The sequence below is a fragment of the Chiloscyllium plagiosum genome, chromosome 12 (assembly GCF_004010195.1).
Source record: "Chiloscyllium plagiosum isolate BGI_BamShark_2017 chromosome 12, ASM401019v2, whole genome shotgun sequence".
In the NCBI taxonomy this organism is placed as follows: domain Eukaryota; kingdom Metazoa; phylum Chordata; class Chondrichthyes; order Orectolobiformes; family Hemiscylliidae; genus Chiloscyllium; species Chiloscyllium plagiosum.
In genome coordinates, this window is record NC_057721.1 from 37,923,729 (window position 1) to 37,944,120 (window position 20,392).

At 39.5% G+C, this 20,392-nt stretch overlaps 1 protein-coding gene across 2 annotated transcripts in view; it reads right to left on the reverse strand.

Annotated features, from left to right (window-relative positions):
• The window catches only part of rpgra (retinitis pigmentosa GTPase regulator a), a 94,703-nt gene that overhangs the window by 15,221 nt on the left and 59,090 nt on the right, over positions 1–20,392 (reverse strand). For both annotated transcript variants that reach the window (XM_043700829.1, XM_043700830.1), the window contains exons 14-15: positions 4,023–4,169; positions 1,827–1,875 (exon numbers count right to left, since the gene is read on the reverse strand). In XM_043700829.1, coding sequence (XP_043556764.1) covers positions 1,827–1,875; positions 4,023–4,169 — 196 coding nt within the window. The remainder of the gene's footprint in view (positions 1–1,826; positions 1,876–4,022; positions 4,170–20,392) is intronic.

Genomic DNA, 20,392 nt, shown 5'->3' on the forward strand with positions numbered 1-20,392 from the left:
CAGGTAAATTTGAGGTCGGAGTGGAAGGTGTTGGTAAAGTGGATGAACTGTTCAACCTCCTCGTGGGAGCACGAGGCAGCGCCGATACAGTCATCGATGTAGCGGAGGAAAAGGTGGGGGGTTGGTGCCAGTGTAGCTGCGGTTGTCTGTTTTGTATGACTGTTCATCCTTCAGTGTTATACAGGGGAACCTCGATTATCCGAACGACATGGGTGGAGAGTATTTTGTTTGGATAACACAGTTTACCCAAACATCAAGATCTTAAGATCTTGTTCGGATAATCTGAAATTCAGATAATCGATATTCGGATTACCGGGGTTGTACTGTACACGCTATTTACCAGTCCAATAGAACCTTTCTTGAATCTAAGGAATCGTAGAAAGTTGACACCAATGTATCTGTCACCTCTGTATGCAGTTTGCTTTGTACCGTGTCCCTGGTGATTGAAATTTTGCTAAATTCCTCTCTCCCTTCCACATTTACTTTTAATTTTTTTGAATCCTCTATCATGAAGGGAAAAGCAAAATATTTGTTAGTATCATCCACCACTTTATTATCATCTACTATTAGCTCCCATTCTTCCTCTGGAGGACTAATACTCACTTTGTTTACACTTTCTTTTTAATAACCAGTAGAAACTCTTGCTATCTGTTTTTACTTCCCAGCCAGCTTCCTCTCATACTCCAAATCTTCCCCCAATTAAACATTTAGTCATTTTCTGTCGTTCTTTATATTTTGAACAACCATCTGACCAGCCAGTAATCTTTGTACAATTTATATGCTTTTTCCTCAAGTTTGACGTGTTCTCCAACTTCCTTATTTAACCATGTAAAATTCAGCCTAATTGTGGTCTCTGCAACCTAGCCTTAACTCTGAGGTAATTCATTAATCCTGTCACAATACACAATACCAAGATAACCTGATGTCTAGTCGATACAAAATGTGCTGCTTGAAGAAACCATCTCAAAAGGATTCCATGAGCATTGCAATTTTCAAATCTGATCTTATCTAGATTATATATAGATTAAATTCACTCACGATTATTACTGTCCCATTATCAAAAAGCACTTAATATTTCTCCCCATATACTTTGTTCTATATTGTTATTACTGTTAAAAGGTCTATAGACCACTCCCACAAGTAACTGTTCTCATTTCTAACCAAACGGATTCTGCATTCTGATTTCCTGAACTAAGGTCACTCTCATTACTCCACTAATATCATTCTTGATTAACGGTGCTATCCTCCACCTTTACCCAGCTTCTTACTTTTCTTCTTGAATGTCATACACACCTCAATATTCAGGATTAATCCTTGTCATCCTCATGCCATAACCCCATAATGGCTATCAGATTGTCAGTGTGCAAAAATCCAAGAATTTCATACTGTCCTCGAAGCCCTTTGTTTTACATTATAACTACATAATTATGACTGCCTCAATATTAAAACGTCTTTGAAATGAAGAACAATAAAAAAATTTACACTGGCCAATAGCTATTATAAACAATCAAAATAGACTTATGTAAAAAGTATACATTTATCTGCCCAAATCTTTTCTTACAGGAAGATGATGCAAACAATTTTAAGTTAAAATATCTGCTATCTGAAGTGTGCCGTGGGAAACAAATTTCCAATAACCAATTTGCAAAGATCGAACAATTGGCTCTCTTTAATTCAACAGTCAAAGTTTCTAGTACTGTAATGAAAATAGCAAGTTTGATGATGTAGATATTTGGGGTGGTGACAAAAGACTAACAAAGATATGTGTTTTAAGGAGAAGAGGAAGTTGGAGAAGAGGGTTCAAACACTGCATAATAAATACATACCTTGCTCATCTTCTTCAGATTCTGCATTTTCTCGATTAATTGATGTTACCTTGCAAAAAAAAAGCAGTGACAATATTAAAAAAATGACATCCTCACAAGTTAAGATCTCAGTAAAATGAAAGGGAATGATGAAAGTAGGGTACATTATCTATGCTCAATGGCAACTCAACAGAATATGCATTGAACCATGCTACTCAGGAAGATGCCAGGGGGTGTGGAGTTTTTTTGTTTGTTTTAAGGCAACAATTGGCTTGCTTCTGTACTCAAAAATTCTATATCTGCAAAGTCTGCTGACTCTGCCATCTTATGCATCCCCTCTGCTTTGTACCACCTTGCTTTCATCTACCTAGAGATTGAATTCCAGAAATCCCTCTCCCCAACTTCTTCTTCTCCTTAAAACGCATCTTTTTGTTAGTCTTTTGTCACCTCCCCAAATATCTACATCACCAAACTTGCTGTTTTTACCACAGGTGCTTTACCTGATCCTACCTCCTGCAATTTCCGACCCTACGTTGTCTGCAGCCCACACACCATCGGTCCTGTTTACGACAAGTTTTGCTTGTCCTCATTCATTGTTCCATTTCCAACTTGCTTTTCTCCCATTCCTCTTGCCTTCCTCAGCATTCTTACCAATGTTATTGTTCTGACTTGACACAGACCTTGTTAAACCTACTAACCCTCAGTGAAAATTATTTCCAGTCTTTACTTGTCATACTATACAACATGCTAAAAGTCCTATTTCTCCGAGACTCTTGTCATAAACGTCACTGTTGATGAAGCTATCTAATGCACATCCTTTATATAGAATGTGGTTGAGAAATCTAATAATGGGTTCACCACTTCTGTCTAAGCCTAGCATCACCAGTTCATGTATACATTGAGATTCTGACAACTTCACATGCTATAATGTCAAAGCGATCCTGGAGGACAATTGCTATCCTGATCAAAACATTGCAGAACATGAGAAAAAAAAATTGGAATTGGACAAAAGGCTATCAGTTTGGGACTTAATAAGAGTCCATGAACTACCTAAAATTACTCTGGAAAGGCAAAAGTATCTCAAAAGTTTAAGCAACAGTTTAATCAAGCCATTTTACACTGCTACTATCACCAGGATGCTGTCTTGAATCCAAAAAGACATTCTGCCCAGCACCACTTTAGCAATATTTTCTTTAAATATCAGTGTTGGTAAAATGCCAGGTAGATGGGCCATATGTCCTAACAAGTTATTTACCATGCATCAAACAACATGTTCCTTTGATTATTCATGACAGACTCGCTATCACAGCCACATCTCCTTCTCGAACTCAGCACCGCCTTCCTAACCTGCTATCATCTTCCTGACCTCTTCGCCCCCACCCCACTCCGGCCTATCACCCTCACCTTGACCTCCCTCCACCTATCGCATTTCCAAAGCCCCTCCCCCAAGTCCCTCCTCCCTACCTTTTATCTTAGCCTGCTGGACACACTTTCCTCATTCCTGAAGAAGGGCTTATGCCCAAAACGTCAATTCTCCTGTTCCTTGGATCTGCCTGACCTGCTGCGCTTTTCCAGCAACACATTTTCAGCTCTTACTCATGATTGGGAGAGTACAGCCCATTCAATTGGCCCATGTTTGCAAACTCCAAAATAAAATATCTACTGTAACCTGTGATTCTGTGATTGGATATCAGATCTGAACAACCCTCTGTGCTAGCAACTAAACTAACAATCAACTCAAGATAATTGGTCAAGCTTAGAACATTTAAGGTTGCTAGAAGTGACACATAATCATACGAAGCAACCCATTCTCTGCAAACTAAAGGATTACATTGAAGCCTCGTGCCTTTTTTGAATTATCTAAGAGTTTAGAGAGGCTACAGTGTCCTGTTGTTTTCTCCATATGAACACCTCAGCCAATCACTTACCAATAAATCAGCACCCTTTTTTAGTGATACAAATTATGACAGCTTGAAATTTAGCAACTTATATTTGTCCTGGTGAGTGCAAGACAAACAGCTTCAGTAACACTTCACTCTTTTCAGCAATATGCAAGTTCTGTAGTGCCAAACAAATACAATTTTTAAATTTAATAACACATATTCTGAAAACGTACAAAACCAATCATGCTAAGGTAAAAGGAGCTTCTCTAAGCAAATTAGGGTAAACTAGGGAAAGTTAGGGTACAAACATCTGACATTTATCCTATTCACTTACATAATTTTCTCTTTCATTATCAAATCTGAGTTCTTTTTTTGCCATTATTTCACCATTATCCACCTCATCCACACTGTCAACCAATTCTTCATTATCCTCTTTTTCATGGTTCTCATCTTCAACTTCTTCATCTTGTAAAATCTCCTTCTGCAATGAAAGATAATTTATCTTGATATACATTATATTTCCATTCAAAGGAAATTACAAGAAAACAAAAATGCTGATTGTATATGGTGGAGTTAAGTTTTTTAAAAGAATTGTTAAATGAATAATAGAAAATAATATGTGCTTATATTTATATTGTACCTCATTTTGGTAAATGTGCAAGTAATCAATTTGTAAAGTTCTGATCTTACACATACTCAGGCCAAATATTGTAACAAATGGAATGATGAGAAATATTTTATATATTACATCCTATACAAAACTGAGGTACTACTATACATTTTGAAAACTGATGCAATTTATTTTAATGTTGTTAGAAAACAGACATTTTGTGAACACTAAGCATAAAAATTTAGTTGCTGGTAAAACAAAGCTGTGTGTATAAATTGAAGCACTAATGCACAGAGTTCTGTTGCCATTTGATCTCATGACTATTTGCCAAATGTGCATTTCCATTGGCTAACATCGGTAGCTGCAGAATTGTAGCCACCTTATATATTTTTACACATAAGTTGCACTTTTCCCTTCAGTGTTATTATCTGTTGGCATATATAAACTGTGTCTTCACTATTAATAAACATTTGACTTGGAGGTGCCGGTGTTGGGCTGGTATGGACAAAGTTAAAAATCACACACTTCCAGGGTTATAGTCCAACAGGTTTATTTGGAAGCACTCACTTTCGGAGCACCGTTCCTTCATCAGGTAGTTGTGGCAAGAAGCATTTGGTTTACTTTATTAATACTTCTTGGACTTTGCAAGAATGCTGAATATTGCAATGTCAAACCTTCTCAGTTCATTTAGGTAATAATCCATTTTGAAAATTGCTAATTACAGTTGACAATGTATTCCTATTACCAGAAATACATCTATACTTAACAGAAATTCCATTTTTCAGCATCTGTGATTAAGATTTACTGCAGAATATCATAGCATCAGTTAAATATTCTTTAGGAATCCTAAAAAATTATCAGGAGCTGGAATGTGAGAACGTAGTTGGTGGGTACGACATTTCACGATTATGGCATTCGTGTTGATAAATCAAATTTAAAATGACAATTATTATCCCTAAGACAATAAATATTGCCATATTTCAAACTTCTACTTCAGCCATTTATGATCTTTACTTCCAAAGGAAGTTATTTTAAAATTTAGAAATATGAATTAATTATGTGGATACAATCCTTGATTGGAAAATTAGTTCTTGAAATCTCTGTATCACCTCAAACAGGTACTCACTCAGTTTTTTATTCTGCATATTAAGCTACCACAAATATTCTGTCTCAAACAGCTAAGCTAAAAAAAAATTCAAGCTTAACAAGGGTTTCTTAGTGTCAGGTTGGCCTTTTTCCATCAAAGTCCACCATTTAATAATACTCTATTTCTTTAATGGTTGTAGCCACATAAGATGCCAAGATTAATAAATAAAATCTATATAATAATTCCTTTAAGATGGTTTAGCTATGCTTTATATATTTTGAATCATAGAAGTATCCCTTTGCCTCCAAATCTGAAGGTAAATAGACTAAGGTTTACTAATCATTTGAAATTGCATACTAACTTTCAAACCACTATATTATCACTTTGAATGACCCACTTTTATTATTTTTTCATTCTATCATAGGATGTGGGTATCATTGACAAGTACTTTTTGTCGACACATAATTGCCAAAATTGAGCGCTATTTCACAGAGCAGTTAAGATTGCACTACTTGCTGAAAAACTGAAGTTACCTCCAGGCCAGATCAAGCAAAGAGTTCTTTCCCTACAAGGTATTAGTGAACTAAATGTGTTTTTTATAAGTTAATGATAGTTGCTATCGTCTCCATCACTAAGACTAGCTTTATACACCGGATTTACTTTATAAAAATGATTATTCATTTAGTATGTGGACATTCTTACACCATCCCTAATTGCCTTTGAGCAGGTTGTGCTAAGCCACCTTCTTAAACTGCAGCAGTCTTTGGGTTTTAGGTACACCCACAAAGCTGTTCCAGGATTTTGAAACAGTGACAGCACAGGAACAATTATACAGTCCCAAATCAGGATGGTGCGTGGCTTGGAGGGGAACTTACAAGTTCCCATGCATCTGGGTGGTAGAGGTCATGGGTTTAAAAGTTGCTGTCAAAGGAGTCTGGATGAGAAGCTGTTGTACACCTTGTAGATTGTACATACTGATGTCGCCTTGCATTTGTGGTGAAGGGAATCAATGTTAAAGGAAGTTCATGGAAGACAAATAATTCAGTTGTATTATCCTAATTGGCATTGAATTTTTGAGTATTGTTTTTCCTGTTTTAACCCTTTTAATTTCTTACTTAACTAACAGCAATATGGAAAATTGCACAGGCATATCCTGAGCACAAAAAGCAGCACAATCCAACCGAGCCAATTGCTGCCTCATCAGTCTACACTTGATCAGTAGTAAAGTAATGTAAGGGATCATCAATTGTGCTATTAAGCAGCACTTGGTTATTAATGACATGCTCATTGATGCTTAAGTTGCATTAGAGTCATTACAGTCTTGGTTCAAGCATGGATAAGAGAGTTGCATTCCAGAGGTGAGGTGAGAGTGACAGACCTTGACATTAAGGAGCTCTACAAAACTAGAGTCAATAAGGAAAACTCTCTGCATTGGAATCGTATTTAGCTCAAGGGAAGATGGGTGTTGTTGTTATTACAGGTCAGTCATCTGAGTCCAAAGACATCTCTTCAAGATTTCTTCGGTAGTGTTGGAGGCTCAACCATCTTGAGTTAATTCATCAATGCCCTTTCTTCCATCAAAATGTCAGAACCTAGATGTTCACTGACAGTTGCACAATGTTCAACATCAATTGCAGCTTCTCAGATACTGCTCAGAAACTTCAAAACGCATAGTCATTTCCATCTAGAAGGACAAAGGCAGCTCTACTGCCAATCTTGAAACCCCAGGAAACCATAAGACTGTCAGCCTGACATCAATAGTGGGACAACTGATGGAGGTCATAATACAAGAGAAGGTAAATAAATAAATAGAGAAAAATAAGTTCATACTAGACAGTCAATGTAGTTTTATCAAGGGCAGGTCATGAGTGACAAACTTGAGTTCTTTGACAAGGTGATAGAGGCAGTGGATGAGAGTAATGCTGTGAATATTATATATTTATACTTTCAAAAAGCATTTGATACTGTACCGCATGACGGGTTGGTTAGCAAATTAGAAATGTCTGGGATTGTTGAGTCCTTGGCAGCATGGACTGGAAGTTGGCTAAAAGAAAGGAAAACAGAGGATGTGTATAGATGGGCATTTCTCAGATTGGAGAGGAGTTCAAAGTGGTGTTCTCCACAGAACAGAGTGGGATGCTTGCTTTGTCTGATTTGTATAAATGATTTGGAGATTAGTATTGAGGATGAAATCTCTAAATTTGCTGATGATACTAAGCTAGGGAGAATAGTGAATTGTGAGGGTGATGCTGAGCGACTTCAGAGAGACATTGATGAGTTGTCCAAATAGGCAGATGAAATTCAAGGCAGAGAAAAGCGAGGTGATACATTTTGGTAGAAGAAACATGGATAGAAAATACAGGTTCAATGGTACAACTTTATGGGGAGTACAGGAACAGAAGGTTGGCAGGCAAATTGAAACAGTTATTAAGAAGGCTTATAGGATCCTTGGGTTTATAAATAGAAGCATGTAGTATAAAAGCAAGGAAGTGATGCTGCACCTCAAAATTGTTGGCCAGACCACATTTGGAGTAGGTGTTTAGTTCTAAGCACCTATTTAAGGAAGGATGTTAAAGCCCTCAAAAGAGTGCAAAGGAGATTTACTAGAATGATACCAAGAATGAAGAAGTTTAAATACATGGAAAGGTATTTTAAAGAAAGAGAAATTGGGCGTATTCTCATTGGAGCAGAGAAGATTGAGAGATGAGGTGTTCAAAATTATGAACAATGTTTACAGGGTAAAGAAGGATATTCTGTTTCCACTAGTTGGTATGTCAGTAACTAAGGGTCACAAATTCAATATTATCAGTAATAGAGTGAAGAGAGCAGAAAGTTCTTTAAGCAATTGTTGGGATTTGGAATGGGTTTCCTGGCGATTGGTGGAGGCAGATTCCATGCAAGCTTTCAAAACAGAGATGGACATACGTTTGAAAGTGATCAATTTTGAGGGCTAAAGAGATAGGACTGGAGAATGAAACGAGTTATGTGGCTCTTTCGGGAGCCAGTGCAAACACAATGGGTCGAATGACCTCCTTCTGTACAGAAAAAATTATGATTCCAATTAGAAATATTTTGACATTCCATCAATGGTCCTGGATCAAAATTGGACAACTGTTTCCCTAATATCATTATGGGTGTGCCGACAACAAATTAACTGAAGTGTTCAAAAAGTTAGCTCACTACCACCTTCATAAGGATAATAGGAAAGCACTAGACTCTTCAGCAATGCATTTCAGGCCTTAACTTTCACTGCATGAAAATGTTCTTTTATTTCTGATATTGCTTTCAGTTCTTTTGTCAAATCTTTAATTTTTTTCCCTATCTACTCTGTCCAGACCTCTCTCTTCTTTTTGACTAGCTCTATAAAATCTCCTCTCAGCCTTCTTTATTCAAATGAAAAGTCTTAATTTCTCCAATCTCACTTCATAACTGAAGCTCCTTGTCAATGAAACCAATCTCATGGATCCTTTCTAGACTCTCCCTAATGTACTTGCATCTTTCCTAGATTGTGCTGCCCAAATCTGAATGCAATAACTCACCCAAGGTCGAACTGGCGTCAAGTTCCTTGCTCTTGTGCTCTATGCCCCTATTAATAAAGCTTAGGCTACACTATGTCTTATTAACTATTCTCACAACCTGCCCTACACCTTTAAGGACTTATGCACATAAACACCGATGTCTCGGAGTTCTTGGACGCTTGTTGGTGCAACAGCATAGCTAGGATGGGAAATGAGGTGCTGAAACCAGATTTCAAGGAGCTCAAAAGCAGATTAAAAAGCAGGGCAGTTAGTACAGTAATCTCAGGATTAGCAGTCCCATATACTAGTTAATATAGGAAAATGAGAATTGAGCAATTGTACATGTGGCTGGAGAAATGGTAAAGGAGGGAATACATCAAATTTCTGAGATGTTGGGTTCGGTTCTGGGGAAGACGAGGCACGTGCAAGATCAACAAGTCACATTTAAGCAGGATCATGACTAATATCCTTACAGAGAAATGTGCTGCTGCTGTTGATAACTAGTTAAACTAGTTTTGGGATGGGGCAGATACTCAGAGGAAACTCAGGTTGAAGGGAAGCAAAACTGTAAACAGGACGTAGAAATATACTTAGCAAACTTAGAGGAAAGATTAAGGAACAGCAAGCATAAAATTGAATCAGAATACAGTATAATGTTAAAAAGGCAGAATTAATAGGACTCTATCTGAACGCACATCGCATTCACAAAATGTTTAATTAAGACACAAATTGAGATCATTGAGTATAATTTAGTTGCCATTAATAAAAATGTTGCTAGTTGACATTAAAAAGGAGGGTAACCAAGATTGGGAACTGACTATCCAAGGATACTTGTCATTTAAGAAAGAAAGGCAAAAAGGAAAGGGAGACATAGTAGCAATGTTACAGTTATAGAGATCTACAGCACGGAGAAAGGCCCTTCACCCCATTGCATGTGTTGGTCAAAAACAATCACCCAACCATTCTAATCTCATTTTCTAGCACTTGATCCATAGCCTTATGAATATCTAAATACTTAAATATTATGAGGGCTCCTAGAACATAGAATATAACAGCACAGTACAGGCCCTTCGGCCGACCTGTGGAACCAATCTGAAGCCCATCTAACCTACACTATTCCATTCTCATCCATATGCCTTTTCCAATGACCATTTAAATGCCCTTGAAGTTGGCAAGTCTACTACAGTTGCAGTACCACCCTGAGAGTTTGTGAGCTCCAGATTTTCATGACCCTCTGATTGAAAAAGGTTTTCCTTCCATCTCTTTGAAACCTTTTGCCCCCTACTTTAATCTTTGCCCCCAGTCATTGACCCCTACATCAAGGGGTAAGGTTTCTTGTTGTCTACCCTATCTATGCATTTATACATTTCAATCACTCCCCCTCTCAATCTCCTCTGTTCTAAGGAAAACAACACCAGTAGATCCAATCTCTTTTCATAACTTCATTAAAGGAGAATATTGTAGAGGAGAAGACTGAGATACTGGTTAGACTAGAAAGGATTGAGGTTAGTGAGGTAGTGTTATCAATTCTAGAAGGTGTGAAAGTAGATAAGTCCCCTGGGCCAGATGGGATTTATCCAAGGATTCTCTGTGAAGCTAGGGAGGAGACGGCAGAGCCTTTGGCCATGATCTTTGAGTCATCGTTCTCTACAGATTCAGTACCAGAGGACCAGAGAATTGCAAATGCTGTGCCCTTGTTCAAGAAGGGCAGTAGAGATGACCCAGATAATTATAGACCATTGAGCCTTAAATCTGTTGTCAGAAAAGTTTTGGAAAGGATTATAAGAGATAGGATTTATAATCATCTAGCAAGCAACAATTTCATTGGAGGTAGTCAACATGGTTTTGTCAAGGGCAGGTCATGTCTCACAAACGTCTAAGTTTTTTTGAGAAGGTGACCAAGCATATGGATGAGGGTATGGTAGTTGACGTGGTGTATATGGACTTCAGTAAAGCCCTTGCCAAGTTTCCACATAGTTGGCTACTGGAGAAAATGCAGAGGCATGGAACTGAGGGTGATTTAGCAGTTTGGATTAGAAACTGGCTTTCTGTAAGAAGGCAGCGAGTGGTGGTTGATGGGAAATATTCAGCTTGGAGTCCAGATACTAGTGGTGTGCCACAAGGATCTGTTTTTGGACCACTGCTGTTTATTTTTATAAATGAGTTGGACACAGGCATAGGTGAATGAGTTAGTAAGTTTGCAGAGGAGTTAGTAAGTTTGCAGGTGACACAAAAGTCAGTGGAGTGGTGGATAGTGTGGAAGAAGGTTGCAGGTTGCAGGGGACTTGGATAAACTGCAGAATTGGGCTGAGACATGGCAAATGGAGTTCGGTGCAGATAAATGTGAGATGATTCACTTTGGGAAGAATAATAACAGGAAGGCAGAATACTAGTCAATGGAAAGATTCTTGGTAATGTGGATGTGCAGAGGGACCTTGAAGCCCATGTACATTGATCCCTGAAAGGTGCCACTCAGGTTGATAGTGCTGTTAAGAAGGCATATGGTGTGTTAGGTTTTATTGGTAGAGGGATTGAGTTCTGGAGCCGTGATGTCATGTTGCAAATGTACAAAATGCTAGTGTGGCCTCACTTGGAATATTGTGTACAGTTCTGGTCGCCCGATTATAGGAAGGATATGGAAGCATTGGAAAAGGTGCAGAGGAGATTTACCAGTATGTTGCTTGGTCTGGCGAGAAAGTCTTATGAGGAAAGGCTGAGGGACTTGGGTCTGTTCTCATTGGAGAGAAAGAGACTAAGAGGGGTTTTAATAGAGACAAACAATATGATCAGAGGATTAGATAGGGTGGACAGTGAGAGTCTTTTTCCTAGGATGACAACGTCGGCTTGTACAAGGGGGCATAGCTACAAATTGAGGGGTGATAGATTTAAGACAGATGTCAGAGACAGGTTCTTTACTCAGAGAGTGGTAAGGGCATGAAATGCCCTGCCCACCAATGTAGTTAACGCAACCACATTAGGGGCATTTAAGCAGTCCTTGGATAAGCATGTGGATGATGATGGGATAGTGTAGAAGGATGGGCTTAGATTAGTTCACAGGTCGGCGCAACTGCAAGGGCTGAAGGGCCTGTTCTGCACTGTATTGTTTTATGTTCTATGTTCTATAACTGCAGCTCACCAGCCCAGGTAGCATCCCGGTAAATCTCTGCAGTTTGCCCGGTGCTACCCCTCCTATAATGTGGATTCCAGAACAGCACATCATGATACTCTAGCTGTTGTCTAACCAACATTTTATATAGTTCTAGCATAATCCCCCAATCTTAAATTTTATGCCTCGACTAACAAATATAAGTATACTATAAGCCTTCTTAACCAATTTATCCACCGGTTTGAGGAACCTGTGTACATCACCTGTATATACCTGTTTCTCAGTGCTTCCCAGGGTCCTACTGTTCATCATGTATTGCCTTATCTTATCTGTTCTGCCCAATGCATCGCCTCACATTTATCTGGATTGAATTTCATTTAATACTGATGAGTCCCTCTGACCAGCCTGTCTATATCTTCCTGTAATCCAAGGCTGTCCTCCTCAGTATTATTTACCACCCCACCAATTTTTGTGTTGTTTGTGAACTTACTGATCAACATTCCTACAGCAAGGGTCCCAACACTGAGTCCTGTGGGATCCAACTGGACATAAACTTGCTGTCTGGAAAACACCCCCTGCTTACAGTCACTCAGACATTTTTCAATCCAATTTGTCAAGATTCTTTGGATCCATAAGCCCTTACTTTTACGATCAGTGTCCCATGTGGAGCTTTATCAAAAGCTTTGCTGAAGTCCAAGTAGACAATATCAAAAACACTGCCCTTATCTACACACCTGGTCACTTTTTTGAAAAATTCAATCAAATTGGTCAGACATGACATCCCCTTAACAAAGCCATGCTGACTGTTCTTCATTAATCCCTGCCTCGCTAAAAGGAGATTAATTCTGTCCCTCAGAATTGCTTTCAAATGTTGCCCTAGTACGGAAGTTAAACTGACCAACCTCTAGTTTCCTAGTTTACCCAATGCTTCCTTCTTGACTAGGAATTAGGATGAACTCAGTACATTACTGAGCGAGGATCTTAGAAGGATCAAAACGTAGAATCAGTTTAGATGCAACTAAGAAACAATAAGCAGAAGCAAATACTGGTGGGAGCTGTTTATAGGCCCCCAGATAGTAAGCACTTTCTTTTCATTGTACCATTGAATGCTCATTTCCATATACCTGGCTTTGGCCCATAACCCTTAATACCTTTCCTTAACAAAAAAATTAACTATCTCAGATTTAAAATTAACATCTGACCCAGCATCCAGGTGGACTGGATTTGTGGAAGATAGACTGTAAAAGCTTCTTTTGGTGTGTGGAAAGATTAACTACGGCAAATGTGGGCAAATAACAGGTGGTAACAGGAAACTTTATAGTGCAGAACAGAGAAATGGAGGGGAAACTGATCAACTACTCCGTAGCCGTCTTTATGGAAGAATATACATTGAGACATACATTAAAGCAACTAAGTGACTCAGGAATGAGGAACTAAACTAAATTAGTATTAGTAAAAAGGTAATACTTCAAAAATTAAATGGATTGAAAATTGATAAATCCCCTAGATCAGTTACATCACAGAGTTAAAGGAGAAAGCCACAGAGATAGTGGTTAACTTCTAAATTTCTTTAGATGATGGAAAGGTTCCTACAGACTGGAATGTAGCAAATGTAAACTCTAAGAGAGGAAGAGAGAGAATGGAGAACTACATAGCTGTTAATTTTGATGCAAGTAGTAGGGAAAGTGTTAGTGTCTAAGAGACCATAAAATGTAGGTACAGAAATAGGCCATTCAGCCCACTATGTCAGCTCTGCCAGTCAATGAGATCATGGCTGATCTGATAATCCTTATCGCCACATTTCTGCCTTTTCCCTATAATCTTTGCTTACTTTGCTAATTAAAACACCTGTATATCTCAGCTTTAAGTAAACTTAATTGCCTAGTCTCAGCAGCCCTCTGCAGTGTAGAATGCCACAGGTTCATTACCCTCTGAAAAAAGAAACTCCTCCTCACCTCGGTCTTAAATGAGTGACCCCTATTCTGAGATATGCTCACAGATCTGAAACTCGCTCTTAAGTGGAAATAATCTTTTTGTACCTACCCTGTCATCCCCAGGAATCTTATATGTTTCAATAGGTCACCTCTCATTTGTTTAAACTGTTACAGGTTGTGTTTCTGAAAATGCTCCCCTTATCCGAACTCTCTGTATTCTATTAGTTATCAAATCCTCTATCCAAGCTCATAGAGCGAGTAAAGTCACCAACGTCCCAGAGGACTATATGGCCATTCTCTCATTAGGGAGACATGACTGGCAGCAAGTTTAACCTAAAGGTCTACAGCTGTTCACAACACTTCTGAATCACTTGATGTGGGAATGAATTGTAAATTTTTCAAATTTGCAGATGACACCAAGGTGCTTCAAGGGGATTTGGCAATGCTAATGAATGAGCAATAATATGCCAGATTTCATATGGAAATAAATGTGAAGTTATCCATTTTTGCAGAAAAAACAGAAGGGTTGAATATTTCTTAAACTGAGAGAGATAGTGAAGTGTTGATTTCCAAATGTTCTTGTTCATGAGTCACTAAATGTGAACATGCAGGTGCAGCAAGCAGTTCGGAAAGCAAATGGTATGTTGGATGTCTATGCAAGGGAATTTGAACAGAAGTCAAGGTGTCTTGCTGCAATTGTATAAAGCCTTGGTAAGATGACACACGTAGAATTACATATAGTTTTGGTTTCCTATCTAAGGCAGGATAGAGAAAATGCAACGGAGTTTCACCAGATGAATCCCGAGCATGGCAGAATGTTTAATGAAGGGAATTGGTGAAAGTCAATCTGGTTTCTCGAGAGTTTGAAGAACAGGTGATTTCATTGAAACTTACAAAATTCTTATTGGGCTTGACAAGGGATGAAGATAAAATGTTCCTCCAGCCCAGTGATTCTAGAAATAATCTAAGGATGAGATGAGGAAAAATCTCTTACTAACAGAGTGGTGAATCTTTGCAATTCTCTACCCCAAAGGGCTGTAGAAGCTCAATCAACAGATTTCTGGACAATATTGATGCCAAAGGACAAGACGACTTTATGGGAAACTGGCAGAGAAGCTAAACAAAGACTTTGTGTGGAATTTTATAGAGGTCCAAGTGATGTAAGCAATGGCAAGGTAGAAGGCAGAATTGGGTGAGAAGTTCAGCAAGGCCCAATTCACAGCATCTTTTATGCATTTGCCAAGTATCGATGTGTATTTTCTTTGGCAGCAATGAGTTGTCAATTAAAGGGAACTATAGCTTGTTAAATGCTTCATTAACACAGTTACACAGCTTATTAATATTCAGCTTCCTCTCATCAAATGCACTGAACAATATAGATGTCAGGAATTCTCGACAAGTACTTGGCAAATGCAGCACACCACTGGTTGAGAGAAGCTTCCATGTTGTTTAGCTCAAAGCAGTATCTCAGGACATAATGTATGGGCATCAGCCACATGTACCCCTTGTCCAAGGACATTGGCATCTGATAATATGCGTATCGCACATGATCATCATGGCTCCTCTCTGATACATGTGCATTGTACAGCACACTGACAACTAGCACTGAAGGCTGCTACAAGAGCATATCTCACACAGGGACCGGCACCCAGCTCACAGATTAGACCTTATGCGGCTCAAGGCTTGTTCATTTGTTCTTCCAGTGCCCCACTTCCATACTTGCACCATACATGTTTTACTTTGCCATTCCTGTTAGTACATTGGTGATTCAGGCAGAGCTGCCTGAATCAGTACTGCCTATTTTGCGTGGACACACAGTCTGCTTGTCATTAGGGAATTGTCAAGGGGGTCTTGGGGTTGCATTCATGAAGGGCAGCAATGTCAATCTAACACATACTGACTTTCTTCACGGCAAACAGACTGCACACTTATTCAACCAAATAGCCATGTCAGAAACTAGGTGGGGGCCAGTTCTCACTCCAGTCAAGGGGTGGCAGAACACTATCCATTAGTCACAGGCACAGTCCGCACACAGTTCAGCAGTTTGGCAATGGTCAGTTGCCAGCTTGGGACAATTAAGGTTTGGGAGCTGTCTGATTACAGTCTGGCAAGTGGGCAAAGCTCAGTCCTACAGGGCCAGCACCAGCAGTCAGGGGACTCATGTATGTCAGTAAGTGAGCAGTCAGGGATCTGATCAATCAGGCAGTCAGAGTCCTGGGCGCCTAATGGCTGATCATTGATAGAGTAGGGGCAGCAGGTAACATGTTAAAAGGCATTGGGGTGCAGAGATTGTGGTGGGGGAAAGCAGAGGCATGTATGGAAGTAGGGACATAGACATAGATGGAGGTAAACTGAAGGTGTATAGAGCATATACAGAATAGCAATGGTGGGCATGGAAGAGGAACTAGTGACAGAGATCACCAGCATGGCCTCCATTGGTAGCATAGAGGACAGGTGGGAATTATTAAGGTTTAATGTCAGCTTCTACAGGGAAGGAGGACAGTTGCAGGTGAAGAACAATGTGGGGTAAGGGATGTAGATAGAAAGGGTACAGTGAGGCAAATGGGGACATGGAGGCGTGAGGTATTGCAGGAGGGCAGAGCTAGTATTAGCAAACAATCTGAGCCAGTACTGATGGCATCCACTGCAACTTGCATTTCCTGCAATCACTTGCTGTTTTCTGGATGCAAAATGCAAGTGGTAATTGGCTGGGCTATTGCCCAGGTAGGGTGGAGTCATGACAGTTTGATGGGCAAAAGCATGGGATCCATATCTGCTAGATGCTAGGACATTGAAGGGGTTAATAAATGATGTACATGTTGCAAACTGTGACTACATTCTATTTGAAAAAGGAGGGAATCCTGAGGGACAGGATCATGTATTTGGAAAGGCAAGGACTGATTAGGAATAGTCAATGTGGCTTTGTGCATGGGAAATAATGTCTCACAAACTTGATTGAGTTTTTTGAAGAAGTAACAAAGAGGATTGATGAGGGCAGAGTGGTAGATGTGACCTATATGGACCTCAATAAGGTATTTGACAAGTTTCCCCATGGGAGACGAGTGAGCAAGGTTAGATCTCACAGAATACAAGGAGAACTCGCCATTTGGATACAGGACTGGCTCAAAGGTAAAAGACAGAGGATGGTGGTGGAGGGTTTTTTTTAGACTGGAGGCCCGTGACCAGTGGACTGCTGCAAGGATCGGTGCTGAGTCCACTACTTTTCATCATTGATATAAATGATTTGGATGGGAGCATAAGAGGTATAGTTCATACGTTTGCTGATGATACCAAAATTGAGGTGCAGTGGACAGCAAAGGTTACTTCAGATTACAACGGGATCTTGACCAGATGGGCCAATGGGCTGAGAAGTGGCAGATGGAGTTTAATTCAGATAAATGCGAGGTGCTACATTTTGGGAAAGCAAATCTTAGCAGGACTTACACTTAATGGTAAGGTCCTAGGGAGTGTTGCTGAACAAAGAGACCTTGGAGTACAGGTTCGCAGCTCCTTGAAAGTGGAGTCGCAGGTAGATAGGATAGTGAAGAAGGCGTTTGGTATGCTTTTCTTTATTGATCAGAGTGTTGAGTACAGGAGTTGGGAGATCATGTTGCGGCTGTACAGGGCATTGGTTAGGCCACTGTTGGAATATTGCGCTCAATTCTGGTCTCCTCCCTATCGGAAAGATGTTGTGAAACTTGAAAGGATTCAGAGAAGATTTACAAGGATGTTGCCAGGGTTGGAGAATTTGAGCTATAGGGGGAGGTTAAATAGGCTAGGGCTGTTTTCCCTGGAGTGTCGGAGGCTGAGGGGTGACCTTATAGATGTTTATAAAATCATGAGGGGAATGGATAGGATAAACAGACAAAATCTTTTCCCTGGGGAGGGGGAGTCCAGAACTAGAGTGCATAGGTTTAGGGTGAGAGGGGAAAGATATAAGAGAGACCTAAGAGGCAACCTTTTCACTCAGAGGGTGGTAAGTGTATGGAATGAGCTGCCAGAGGAAGCGGTGGAGGCTAGTACAATTGTAACATTTAAAAGGCATCTGGATGGATATGAGAATAGAAAGGGTTTGGAGGGATATGGACCAGGTGCTGGCAAGTGGGACTAGATTGGGTTGGGATATCTGGTTGGCATGGATAAGTTGGACCAAAGAGTCTGTTTCCGTGCTGTACATCTCTATGACTGTATGAAATCATGATTTCAACCATTTGTAATGCATGCAGAGGGAACATGCTTAAGGGACAAATGTTGTTCAAAGGTATCTTGATGCTTATAGACCTAAAGTTGTTATTTAAGTTATGCAGATGTTAGAGACAGTGACTTAACAGGAGAAGAATGCTAACCAAAACCATCCTATCATTTGTGAAACTTGATGAGATGATGGGAACATACAGAATAACGACTGACTGTACTGAATTCAATGGCAAGTTTCATAAGGTCACATGAGTTTGAGATGGGAAGTGTGTCAGAGAGCAGCAGGCAATCCCTTTTTGATGTAATATGTTGGTTACTCAACCAATGTGGCACCTTCATCAAGTTGGTGCACATGCTGCAACCAGAATCGTGGTAAAGTAGATGACAGAACGTCTGACAATGTGGTTCTGGTGCTTGGAGCAATCTGAGGAGAATCCTCCAACATAGTTCAGGTAGAGTTAGCTGCATCACCAAAGCACACTGTGCCCTAAACAATTGATGTAGGCAATGAAGTGATGTGATAGATGTTATGGAGCTGGAAGAATTGGAGTAGTCTATCAAGGAGAATGATGCTTACACTGAGTTGGAGAAAGCTATCCTTGTGCATGACAGAGCTCAGCTGCACTCATGCTACTATGCAGACAGGACTTGATTGACACCTGATTTCAGTAGATGCGACCTGCTGTCAAAGACCATCCATCATGGACTGAAAAATACGTGGTCTTAATGCTGGCATTCGGTCAGCATTGTGAGGGCGATTTCTGCCTCTATTGGTTTTGACTGTATTTGCTTTTATTGGCTGTAAGTAAAAGCTGGTGTTTGGAATTGCCCAACTGCTTGTGTACGTGATGTCCTCCTACTGGACAATAAGATATGCGAGCATCCAGTGGGCACATGAGAACAAAGTAGTGATCTTGTGGAGAGGGTGTTTAGAAGGGATTTGGCTAAAGACAGGTAAACTGTGTGGTATGCCAGTTAAACACTGGCTAGGGAAAGAGAATGGGGTTCTAACAGTGAAGGAGCATCAACTGTACAGGCGAAAGAAAGGGATATGTGATAAGCGTCAGCACACAGAACACCCTGCTTTTCTTTAAAACAGCATTATAGGAAAATACTTCTCAATACTGAAAATGTTAATGTGGTTCTCCCACTTGATATTAGAGACAAAATTAAAAATGGAGCAGAAGGAACTTTTAGTGCAAGTTTGCTGTAAATCAGATTGAAGGAATTTCTTGTTAAACATTATTTTGAACTAATCAGTTACCATTAAGTAACAAGTCAACTTCTATGGTCATCTTCTTTGTCAATTCTTCCCTTCATTGATAAGTTTTCAATCTTCCAGTTCTCACTTGTTTCCAGAAAGGAGGAATTAAACTGCCATTCAATTTTTAATTTTTAATGTATTCATTTTAGTAAATACTCTGTTCATGGCTGAGTGTGCTGTGAACTGATGGTCCTTTTCTTTCTTCTTATGACTTGAGATGATGAGTCGTTGAGCAGAAAGCAAGTATCGAGTTTGAAAAAATGTGAAAAGACAGGATGAAAACGAGTATAGCCACTTCTGAAGAAAAGTGAGAAATTGCAAATATTCCTCAATTCACTCCAAAAGACTTTTCAGATTAAATAAGACACAGCCTAAATGGACTACTCAACAAACCAGGTACACAACTATTAGAATTTGATCCAGTCCAACGTTTAGTTGATTTGGATGATGACTACACAGCATGGGAATGAAAAGAAAAATCCAACAATTTTATATTTGCAACTGATTCACAACAGATCCATTTTGTATCTGCCAAAGTTGAATTTCACGCCTATTTGCTTCAGTTGCTATGTGTGGAACTGTCTATGGCCAATGTAAAAACACTTTGTCTCAGGGGATTTTCTCACCCCTTGGGATTTGGTTTACTTTTCTAAAAATGGTAAATTAGTCTGCTTCATACACAGAGATTTTCAAAGAACCAATGAGACTGGTTTTGACAGAAACTGGTTCATCTAAATTACATCCTCGAAATAGGTCTAAAGAAATTCCACATTTGTGCAGACTAGTCCTGTGTGTCACAATTAAAACCTGGACTGGGATAATGAAACTCTATTGCTTCGGGCACTAACAGATACAGATAAAACACAATTAACACTATCAGTTAATATCGTATATGCCCATTTTAAACAAGATACAAGAAGTAGTGTTGCATTACATTATCCGGAGATTTTGCTTGATACCAAGGTTTTTATCCTTTTACGGCCACCAA